Genomic DNA, 12795 nt, shown 5'->3' on the forward strand with positions numbered 1-12795 from the left:
CTGTGTCTCTTGCTGTCACTCACCTCAGCCTCTGTGACAGTGATGAGCTTGTTTGTCACCGGTCAGAACATTTGTCTGCACTGTCATGCACTCTCCTGAGGTGCCATCCCCCCTCTATCTCCAGCTGTTACAACACACACACGGACAGAGACAGACGGACGGAGACAGACAGAGACAGACACAGACATGATTGCATGCATGTGCAGGCACCTGTGCACACACACACATAATCACTCAACAGAATACATGACATATTCATCCTCACTCACACATACCAGCTTACCAGTGTGTGACTGTAGCACACGCCACCCATATAAGGTTACACATCATCAGCATAACATCACACACTCATGAAAACGTTGCATGAAAACACTCCTCATATAAAAGACACCCAGTCAACTCAAGGTTAAATAGGCATCTGTGTGTGTGTGTGTGTGTGGGGGGGGGGGGGGGAAGACACTGACTGGATGTTTGCAGGGAAGTACAGCAACAATATCTCAATGTTTCCCTTCGAAATCGCCTCTGTTCAGACAAGAGACAAAAGCCTTCTCATTGTCGCATGCTAATCGCCAGCTCAGGGATATTCTCTCTATCTCTCACTTCCTCTCTCACACACTGTGGGGTAGCTGTTACACCCTTACACATCCAATGCTCCAACAACTAGCAAATGATTGTTTTCCGTGACCCTCCACACTTTCATGTTTCTGCCCTATATGCACTGTATGCTGACAGATTTGATGTATGACGTATGGCAGGGTAAAAAATAAATAATACTTAGGTACATGCTCACACAAACAAACACACAGCGAGAGAGTGAATGTTCCACCTACTCTGTGTGCTAATACTATTACTCCATGTCCATTTGTTAGGAATTTTATGAATAATGACTAAACAATATCTACATTTAAATAGAACTTGAACTAATTCAACTCTACCCTGTTTTATTATATCTGATTAATCATGTTAATTCATAAGGAAGGGATTGTGTAGCATGAAACAGGGGGTAATTAAACATAATATAAATACCATTCCAGATGCGTTGGGGAGGAATGGATTGCGGGTTTTTAAGTAAGCAAAGAGGGTCGTTAACCTATGGTTGAACTGACTCAATTTAGCTCTGGGATGTTTAGATAAGGCAGTGAGTGTCTCCCTAGGTTTTCCATTATCTGGAACTGTCTGCTGAATAGTAATAGATGAAGGTGAGATTTCAGAAGTTAATCTTGATATGGTTTGTGTCTGGAGTGAGTAAGCTAGGGGGTTGGAATAAACCTTTTGAGCCTGCTTTGTCTTGGTCGATAGGAGGAAGGATATTTTATAACCTATGACGTCAAATTTAGTATATAAACTGTTTGTGGTTCAATGGCAGCGCGCTCCGAGAATAAATACTATTATCTCATTTTGATAAGACTGATCTCTGTCTATTTTATGCAAATAAGAATCTTACAAATTCATATATAATAGACTGAGTGAATTTAATTAATGAACACATATGGGAATTATGAAATTCCTATGACACTATTAAAGGGAAAGATACCAAGTCAGTTGTACAACTGTATGCCTTCAAATGAAATGTGTCTTCCGCATTTAACCCAACCCCTCTGAATCAGAGAGGTGCAGGTGACTGCCATAATTGACATCCACATCTTCAGTGCCCAGGGGAACAGTGGGATAACTGCCTTGCTCAGGGGCAGAATGACATATTTTTACCTTGTCAGCTCTGGGATTCGATCCAGGAATATTTCAGTTCCTGGCCCAATGCTCTAACCACAACACTACCTGCCGCCCCTTAAAGTAGCACCAAGCACAGTGTAGGTACTGTAATGGGCTACTTTCTTATTATTATTCAGATGTTATTATGTTGTCTAGACACTCAAGGCACAGGATTCCTCCATCCTTAAATACACACAGAGCTTACAGTATAACATATTACCCAGGTACTCAGCTTGGTAAGGAGACAACACTGAACATTACATCTCCAGCGTGTATACAGACCCTGTACTATACACCACAGGATGTTGGGGAGGACGGGCTCCTGGTAATGTTTGGAGCGGAATAAGTGGAATGGTATCAAGTACATCAAAAACATGGTTTCCATGTGTTTGATGCCATTCCATTTGTTTCTGTTACAACCATTATTATGAACCGTCCTCCCCTCAGCAGCCTCCACTGCTATACACACTGTCCTCAACCGCATAAAATTGCACATCGCAGATTCAACACAAATGTACGCCTGCAGGCTACAGGGACATGAAGCACAAAAAGCAACAGTATATCTAAGTGTCTTAACTGCGCCATGGAATCCAAGCCCATGGCACAGGATATGCAACTCCAGATTGAAGTCAATTTCAGCCCCATGGACAGCAACATAATTCTCCTGGAACAGAGTTCTGCACCACGGACAGCAATAACACAGACAATAATTGAGGAGATTTAGCAACAGCGGTCGACTCCTGATACGGCTGTTCCAGCCGTTACATTGTCATTATAACTGTCATTTAGAGAGTCAACTCAATGCTTCACGGAGTGTCTCTATTACTGGCGCTGGCCCATTGCCACACAGTCATTTCCTGAACATAACTATAGGAGACGGATTGTCCAGTATTTCTTTTGGTTTATTTATTGTTGAGCATGTGGACTCACAGAGGTGTAAAGGTACCCGTCGCTGTTCATGCCCAGGTAGAGCCCTGTCTTCGCCCCCTGGATCGCCACAATCCTCAGACCCACAGGAATCAAGTTGAACTGTGCTGCAGAGGGACAGAAAGAGGGAGGGAGGAGATTTAAACGTTAGAACATGAGACTAACATTCGACCAATCCAGAGAGAATCAAACAGAGCTTCCCTGTCTTCTAGAGCAAGTAAGATGTGTCACCTCTGGATAACCCGCTCTTGCTGCGGGTGATTCCCTGATCCACCTCTACAGAGATGACACCATTCTGTATACATCTGACCCTTCTTTGGACACTGTGTTTGCAAACCTCCAAACAAGCTTCAATGCCATACAACACTCCTTCCGCGGCCTCCAACTGCTCTTAAACGCTAGTAAAACTAAATGTATGCTCTTCAACCGAACGCTGCCCGCAACCGCCCGCCTGACTAGCATCACTACTCTGGACGGTTCTGACTTAGAATATGTGGATAACTACAAATACCTAGGTGTCTGGCTAGACTGTAATATCTCCTTCCAGACTCATATTAAACATCTCCAATCCAAAATTCAATCTAGAATTGGCATCCTACAAATCGTCCTTCACTCACGAAGTCAAACATACCCTATCCTACCGATCCTCGACTTCGGCGATGTCATTTACAAAATAGCCTCCAGCACTCTACTCAGCAAACTGAATGCAGTCTATCACAGTGCCATCCGTTTTGTCACCAAAGCCCCATATACCACCCACCACGGCGACCTGTATGCTCTCGTCGGCTGGCCCTTTCTACATATTCGTTGCCAGACTCCAGGTCATCTATAAGTCTTTGCTAGGTAAAGCTCCGCCTTATCTCAGCTCACTGGTCACGAAAACAGCACCCACCCGTAGCACGCGCTCCAGCAGGTATATCTCACTGGTCATCCCCAAAGCCAACACCTTCTTCGGCCGCCTTTCCTTCCAGTTATCTGCTGCCAATGACTGGAATGAATTGCAAAAATTGCTGATGTTGGAGACTTATATCTCCCTCACTAACTTTAAACATCAGCTATCTGAGCAGCTAACCGATCACTGCAGCGGTACACAGCCCATCTGTAAATAGCCCATCCAACCAAATACCTACCTCATCCCCATATTTTTTTATTTACTTTTTTGCACACCAGTATTTCTACTTGAACATCATCATCACCACATCTATCACTCCAGTGTTAATTTGCTAATTTGTAATTACTTCACTACTATGGCCTATTTATTGCTTTACCTCCTCATGCCATTTGCACACACTGTATTTTTTAAATTGTGTTATTGACTGTACATTTTTTTATTCCATGTGTAACTCTGTGTTGTTGTTTGTGTCGCACTACTTTGCTTTATCTTGGCCAGGTCGCAGTTGTTAGGGTGCAACACCTCACTAAAGACAGCTATGAGGGAAGACAAGGGAGACACAAAGGAAGAGAATGAAAGCATGTGGGAGAGATGGCGAGAGAAAACAAGAGAGAATCTCTCCAAGATGAAAGAGAGCATGAACAACAGAGAGGTTGAATGACAAACAGAAGGCAGAAATAGACGGCAGGAAGGAGCAGAGACGGGAGGAAGGAAGAGAAAGGACAAGCATATCTTCTATCTAGCCTGTCTCTTCTCACCATCTCTCTGAGGTGTGCTGGGTTTCAGGAGTGTTACTGAGCTCTTCTACAAAGAGACCAATGCAACCATCAGATCAGGAGAACAGAGAGGAGAGATTAGAAGACAGATAGTGTGGAAAAGATAGGGTGGAAAAGAGAAGGTAGTATTGAGAGAGAAAAGGGAACAATTATTGCTTCCATATACTTTGAAATGTGCCCCCTAAATATCATTATCAAATTCACACCTATTCTGAAACCTACAACGTCTTTGGCAACATGTGATGGTTGTCTGTTTATTTGCAGATCTTGCTGCATGTGAGGGGGCATCTGACTTCCCAATCTCTAAATATACTTGAATAAGAATTTTGTAAAATAAATACGTTAATATTGAAAGTCATTAAATAATTCAAATCCATATTAAAAGTCAATAAACAATAAAATCAAGTAATGAAAACTTGCAAAGTGAGCGGTCCTTGAGGATGTCAAGTGGTTATTTATTTACCTATTTCATAACCACTATATTCTTGTAGAATGGTGTCATAGTATATCAACAAAGTAGCCATATCTATACGTCTCTGTTGTTGGGATCTCTACCTCGCCATGCTACTGTCCACTCTCTTTCATACTCATCACTCTGTAGTGTCGTAGTCGCCACGGGCCAAAACCCTATAACAGCCTCCAGCCCAATCAAAGACTAGTCTATCTCCTCCACACGCTCCACTCCACTCGGCTTCTCACACAGACAGACAGCTGGGCTGGAGGAGAGCTGAGGACAGGCCCAGTCATCTCGAACACACACACACACACACACACACACACACACACACACACACACACACACACACACACACACACACACACACACACACACACACACACACACACACACACACACACACACACACACACACACACACATCCCTCTCTGTGGCCCTCCCTTCCCCCTCTTTCTGATCCATTCTCTCCCCTCCATCTCTCCTTCTCTATTTCTTTATTGCTCTATTGCTCCATTTCACTCTCATTCTTTCTCTACTTCCCTCTGTCTTCTCTGCACATGACCTCACCGTATGTAGGATTTCATGTTTGAGTGATTTTTTTTGCACCTTGTCATGTTAAGCTTGTCACTAACTGTTTCAGTGATTCAAATCGAGAGTGTAACACTGAATGTTTCAGTGATTCAAATCGAGAGAATGTAACACTGAATATCTCAGTGTTTCAAATTGAAAGTGTAATACTGAATGTTTCAGGGTTTCAAATTGAGAGAGTGTAATACTGAATATCTCAGTGTTTCAAATTGAAAGTGTAATACTGAATATCTCAGTGTTTCAAATTGAAAGTGTAATACTGAATATCTCAGTGTTTCAAATTGAGAGAGTGTAATACTGAATATCTCAGTGTTTCAAATTGAAAGTGTAGTATTGAATGTTTCAGTGTTTCCACGTCATTTCAACAACAACAAATCTAGGTGATAAGTTTGAATTTTGCAAAGTCATCAACGGAAGAGAATTTTGTGTTTTTTTCACCCAACTTTTAACCTAAATCCAATGACATGGTGAATGTTCTTTGTTGATTTCACGTTGAATTGATGTTAGTTGACAACTCCATCAAAATTACATCAAATGACGTCTATGCTCAGTGGGAAGTGTCTTTTTGCGTTCTTTTACCATACCCCATGTACCGTCAAATAAAATAAAATGCCATTTTATTTGTCGCATACACATATTTAACAGATGTTATTGCGGATGTAGTAATATGCAGTAATATCTAACAATACACAACAATGAACACGACTCTAAAAGTAAACGAATGGAATTAAGAAATATAGAAATATTAGGATGATATTAGGACGAGCAATGTCAGAGTCCGGAGTATAATATATATAAATATTCTGGTCAAAAGTTTTAGAACACTTGAATGAGTATTCAAGGGTTTTTCTTTATTTTGAATTTGTATAATTTATCCGTTATTTTACCAGGTAAATTGAGTGAGAACACATTCTCATTTGCAGCAACGACCTGGGGAATAGTTACAGGGGAGAGGAGGGGGATGAATGAGCCAATTGTGAACTGGGGATTATTAGTGACCGTGATGGTTTGAGGGCTAGATTGGGAATTTAGCCAGGACACCGGGGTTAACACCCCTACTCTTACGATAAGTGCCATGGGATCTTTAATGACCTCAGAGAGTCAGGACACCCGTTTAACATCCCATCCCAAAGACAGCACCCTACACAGGGCAGCAGTGTACCCAATCACTGCCCTGGGGCATTGGGATATTTTTTTAGACCAGAGGAAAGAGTGCCTCCTACTGGCCCTCCAACACCACTTCCAGCAGTATCTGGTCTCCCATCCAGGAACTGACCAGGACCAACCCTGCTTCAGAAGCAAGCCAGCAGTTGTATGCAGTGTGGTATGCTGCTGGCTAAATAATAGCGAAGAAATCAAAACTATGAAATAACACATATGGAATCATGTAGTAACCAAAAAAGTGTTAAACAAATCTAAATATATTTTTGATTTTAGATTCTGCAAAGTAGCCACCCTTTGCCTTGACAGCTTTGCACACTCTTGACATACTCTCAACCAGATTCATGAGGTAGTCACCTGGAATGCATTTCAATTAACATGTGTGCCTTGTTAAAAGTTCATTTGTGGAATTTCTTTCCTTCTTAACACGTTTGAGCCAATCAGTTGTGTTGTGAAAAGGGATGGGTGGTATACAGAAGATAGCCCTATTTGGTAAAAGACCAAGTCCGTATTATGGCAAGAACAGCTAAAATAAGTAAATAGAAATAACAGTCCATCAATACTTTAAGATATGGTCAGTTAATCCAGAAAATGTCAAGAACTTTTAAAGTTTCTTCAAGTGCAGTCGCAAAAACCATCAAGCGCTATGATACTGGCTCTCAAGAGGACCGCCGCGGGAAAGGAAGACCCAGAGTTACCTCTGCTGCAGAGGATAAGAGTTACCAACCTCAGAAATTGCAGCCCAAATAAATGCTTCACAGAGTAACAGACACATCTCAACATCAACTGTTAACCTCTTCAGTCGACCCTCTACTTTTTTGAACATTTTGTTAAAAATCGCGCAACATTTCAGCGCCCTGCTACTCATGCCAGGAATATAGTACGTTCATATGGTTAGAATGTGTGGATAGGAAACCCTCGGACGTTTTTAAAACTGGTTAAATCACGACTGTGGCTATTACATAACGTGCGTTACATCGGAAAGCGCAGGAAAACCTGATCACAGAAAATTGAAATAAATATCCTTGCGCCACTTCCAGCAATTGTTAACAGTGAGTCGAATTAGATAAGACCGAGCATTCAACTCCCACAGCATCCCCATGTTGTCTAGAGTCTTGTGAATTGAATCCTCTTTGATTCTTGGTTGAACCGAAAGAGGGGCACGACTTACCTCCGGTCTCCGCCCAGATCATTCCGGAAGAGCTCTCTCCTGAAATTTTTTCCAAGACGACAGCTAATGATTTCTACATCGCCTATGGATGATTTTTATCGCTTATTAACGTTTACTAATACCTAAAGTAGCATTACAAACGTATTTCGAAGTGTTTTGTGAAAGTTTATCGTCTACTTTTTGAATTTTAAAAAATGACGTTACGTTGTGAAATCGCTGTTTTTTTCCGTTTATCACACAGTCTACATATAACGATATCTTGGCTTTATATGGCCCGATTTAATCGAAATAAAGACCCAATAGTGTTTATGGGACATCTAGGAGTGCCAACAAAGAAGATGGTGAAAGGTAATGACTGTTTTCTATTTTATTGTGCGGTTTGTGTAACGCCGAAATGCTAATTATTTTGTTTACGTCCCCTGCTGTGCTTTTCTGTTGTAGTGTATTGGTGCATGCTATCAGATAATAGCTTCTCATGCTGTCGCCGAAAAGCATTTTAAAAATCTGACTTGTTGCCTGGATTCACAACGAGTGTAGCTTTAATTTGATACCCTGCATGTGTATTTTAATGAACTTTTGAGTTTTAACTAATACTATTAGCATTTAGCGTAGCGCATTTGCATTTCCAGAGCTCTAGTTGGGACGCAAGCGTCCCAAGTAGAGGCAAGAGGTTAAGAGGAGACTGCGTGAATCAGGCCTTCATGGTCGAATTGCTGCAAAGAAACCACTACTAAAGGACACCAATAATAAGAAGAGACTTGCTTGTGCCAAGAAACAAAAGCGATGGACATTAGACTTAGTGGGACTATCATTTCTTTTTCAACAGGATAATGACCCAACACACCTCCAGGCTATGTAAGGGCTATTTGATCAAAAAGGAGAGTGATGGAGTGCTGCATCAGATGATCTGGCCTCCACAATCACCTGACCACAACCCAATTGAGATGGTTTGGGTAGAGTTGAACCGCAGAGTGAAGGAAAAGCAGCCAAGTGCTCAACATATGTGGGAACTCTTTCAAGACTGTTGGAATAGCATTCCAGGTGAAGCTGGTTGAGAGAATGCCAAGAGTGTGCAAAGCTTCTTCTTTAAAAAAAAGAGTATGCAAAGCTGTCATCAAGACAAAGCGTGGCCACTTTGAAGAATCTAAAATCTAAAATATATTTAGATTTGTTTAGCACTTTTTTGGTTACTACACGATTCCATATGTGCTATTTCATAGTTTTGATGTCTTCACTATTATTCTACAATGTATAATAGTACATGTATAATAGTAATACAATGTATAATACAATGTATAATAGTAATAGTAAAAATAAAGAAAAACCCTTCAATGAGTAGGTGTCCAAACTTTTTATGTATAAGTATATATAAGTATATATATATGTATATATATATATATATATATACACACACACACACACACAGTTGAAGTCGGAATTTTAAATACACTTTAGTCAAATAGATTTAAACTAGTAAAAATTCCCTGTCTTAGGTCAGTTAGATTCACCACTTTATTTTAAGAATGTGAAATGTCAGAATAATAGTAGAGATAATTATTTATTTCAGCTTTTATTTCTTTCATCACATTCCCAGTGGGTCAGAAGTTTACATACACTCAATTAGTATTTGGTAGCATTGCCTTTAAATGGTTTAACTTGGGTCAAATATTTTGAGTAGCCTTCCACAAGCTTCCCACAATAAGTTGGGTGAATTTTCACCCATTTTTCCTGACAGAGCTGGTGTAACTGAGTCAGGTTTGTAGGCCTCCTTGCTCGCACACACTTATTCAGTTCTGCCCACAAATGTTCTATAGGATTGAGATCAGGGTTTTGTGATGGCCTCTCCAATACCTTGACTTTGTTGTCCTTAAGCCATTTTGTGACAACTTTGGAAGTATGCTTGGGGTCATTGTCCATTTGGAAGACCAATTTGTGACCAAGCATTAACTTCCTGACTGATGTCTTGAGATGTTGCTTCAATATATTTATATAATTTTCCTACCTCATGATGGCATCTATTTTGTGAAGTGCACCAGTCCCTCCTGCAGCAAAGCACCCCCACAACATGCTGCTGCCACCCCGGTGCTTCACGGTTGGGATGGTGTTCTTTGGCTTGCAAGCCTCCAAACATAATGATGGTCATTACGGCCAAACAGTTCTATTTTTGTTTCATCAGACCAGAGGACATTTCTCCAAAAAGTACGATCTTTGTCCCCATGTGCAGTTGCAAACTGTAGTCTGGCTTTTTTTATGGCGGTTTTGGATCAGTGGCTTCTTCCTTGCTGAGCGGCCTTTCAGGTTATGTCGATATAGGATTTGTTTTACTGTGGATATAGATTCTTTAGTGTCTGTTTCCTCCAGCATCTTCACAAGGTCCTTTGCTGTTGTTCTGGGATTGATTTGCACTTTTCGCACCAAAGTACGTTCATTTCTAGGAGACAGAACACGTCTCCTTCCTGAGCGGTATGACGGCTGCGTGGTCCTATGGTGTTTATACTTGCGTACTATTGTTTGTACAGATGAAGGTGGTACCTTCAGGCGTTTGGAAATTGCTCCCAAGGATGAACCAGACTTGTGGTGGTCTACAATTTTTTTCTGCGGTCTTGGCTGATTTCTTTTGATTTTCCTATGATGTCAAGCAAAGAGGCACTGTGTTTGAAGTTAGGCCTTGAAATACATCCACAGGTACACCCCCAATTGGCTTCTAAAGATATGCTTAATGGCACAGTCATCTTAGTGTATGTAACCTTCTGACCCACTTGAATTGTGATGCAGTGAATTATATGTGAAATTATCTGCCTGTAAACAATTGTTGGACAAATTACTTGTGTCATGCACAAAGTAGATGTCCTAACCGACTTGCCAAAACTAGATTTTCTTAACAAGACATTTGTGGAGTGGTTGAAAAATGAGTTTTAATGACTCCAACCTAAGTGTATGTAAAGACGTGTATACATACATTATGGGATGCATAGACAGTATGGACAGTATGTTTATAGAATATATAGTATATCTGAAGAGTACATGGATAGATTAGTATATCTACTGCATGAATTGATGTCAATGGTGAATGGAGTGATGGGTGATACATCGAGGTGTGTGTTTTCTTTGTGGGTATGGTGTAGATATGTCTGTAGGCCCAGCAGTATACCAGTATCGCTGTAAGAGAATAGGCCCCAGTACATCATCCACAGACACCAATAGCCCTGATCAGCAGTTGTTGAATGAGCAATCAACTGGTGCCAGTGACGAGACACAGAGAAATATACAATACCTGGGTGCTGGTCAGAATATGCCAAAAAACACAAAGACACTATACACCACACACCATATTACACACACACACACACACACACACACACACACACACTCGTTTGAATTTAAAATTTGACCTGATCATTCTCTTTTATTTATGACCTTTTTCTGTTGGCCATGAACTTTCTCAAACAGGTATTACTGTGCATCACTCAGGGCAAATTATACATACCTCCATATAAAAGCCTAAATGTAAGAAAATAAATGTGCCAAATTATGTTCTATTTTATGAAATATCACGCAGAGCTCTGTCAGAACTCATGGCAACTCTGCAAAGATGTTAAGAGACAAAAATTGATTATACTTCTGGCTGGCATGAAACATAATGTGATATCATATATTCTGAAATGGTGAAAAAAAAGGATGTGACTAAAGACTACATCCCGAGGTCCAGGAAATGTTACAAGCCGAACAAGCCTTATTGGATTTTTGTATTTGTATTTATTATGGATCCCCATTAGCAGCTGCCAAGGCAGCTACTCTTCCTGGGGTTATTATGGATCCCCATTAGTTCCTGCCAAGGCAGCTACTCTTCCTGAGGTTTATTATGGATCCCCATTAGTTCCTGCCAAGGCAGCTACTCTTCCTGAGGTTTATTATGGATCCCCATTAGTTCCTGCCAAGGCAGCTACTCTTCCTGGGGTTTATTATGGATCCCCATTAGTTCCTGCCAAGGCAGCTACTCTTCCTGAGGTTTATTATGGATCCCCATTAGTTCCTGCCAAGGCAGCTACTCTTCCTGAGGTTTATTATGGATCCCCATTAGTTCCTGCAGCTACTCTTCCTGGGGTCCAGCAATATTAAGGCAGTTTATACAATTTTAAAAGCATTACAATACATTCACAGATTGTGTGCCCTCAGGCCCCTACCCCACCACTACCACATATGTACAGTACAAAATTCATATTTACGTGTGTGTATAGTGCGTATTCTATCGTGTCTTGTGTGTGTATGCATGTGTCTGTGTTTGTGTTGCTTCACAGTCGCCGCTGTTCCATAAGGTGTTTTTTAATCTGTTTTTTTAAATCTAATTTTACTGCTTGCATGAGTTACTTGATGTGGAATAGAGTTCCATGTAGTCATGGCTCTATTTACTACTGTGTGCCTTCCATAGTCTGTTCTGGACTTGGGGACTGTGAAGAGACCTCTTGTGACATGACTTGTGGGGTATGAATGGTTGTCCGAGTTGCGCGCCAGTTGTTCAAACAAACAGCTCGGTGCATTCAACATGTCAGTACCTCTCATAAATACAAGCAGTGATGAAGTCAATCTCTCCTCCACTTTGAGCCAAGAGAGATTGACATGAATATTTAATATTAGGTCTCTGTGTGCATCCAAGGGCCAGCCGTGTTGCCCTGTTCTGAACCAATTGCAATTTTTCTAAGTCCTTTTTTTGTGGCTCCTGACCACATGACTGAACAGTAGTCCAGGTACGACAAAACTAAGGCCTGTAGGACATGCCTTGTTGACAGTGCCCATCCTCATCTGCACATCTATCACTGCAGTGTTAATGCTAAATTGTAATTATTTTGCCTCTATGGCCTATTTATTATCCCAACTCTTCTACATTTGCACACACTGTACATAGATTTTTCTATTGTGTTATTGACTGTACGTTTGTGTATGTGTAACTCTATGTTGTTGTTTTTGTCGCACTGCTTTGCTTTATCTTGGCCAGGTTGCAGTTGTAAATGAGAACTTGTTCTCAACTGGCCTACCTGGTTAGATAAAGGTGAAATAAAACATAAAATTAAAATACTTCTCCCCATCTTAGCTACTGTTGTATCAGTATTTTTT

General features: G+C 40.9%; 1 protein-coding gene across 1 annotated transcript in view; it reads right to left on the bottom strand.

Moving 5' to 3' along the window:
* The window catches only part of LOC115101287 (fibroblast growth factor 11-like), an 87171-nt gene that overhangs the window by 27544 nt on the left and 46832 nt on the right, over positions 1-12795 (bottom strand). The window contains exon 3 of the mRNA XM_029620652.2: positions 2641-2744. Coding sequence (XP_029476512.2) covers positions 2641-2744 — 104 coding nt within the window. The remainder of the gene's footprint in view (positions 1-2640; positions 2745-12795) is intronic.

The sequence above is a fragment of the Oncorhynchus nerka genome, linkage group LG19 (genome assembly GCF_034236695.1).
Source record: "Oncorhynchus nerka isolate Pitt River linkage group LG19, Oner_Uvic_2.0, whole genome shotgun sequence".
In the NCBI taxonomy this organism is placed as follows: Eukaryota; Metazoa; Chordata; class Actinopteri; order Salmoniformes; family Salmonidae; genus Oncorhynchus; species Oncorhynchus nerka.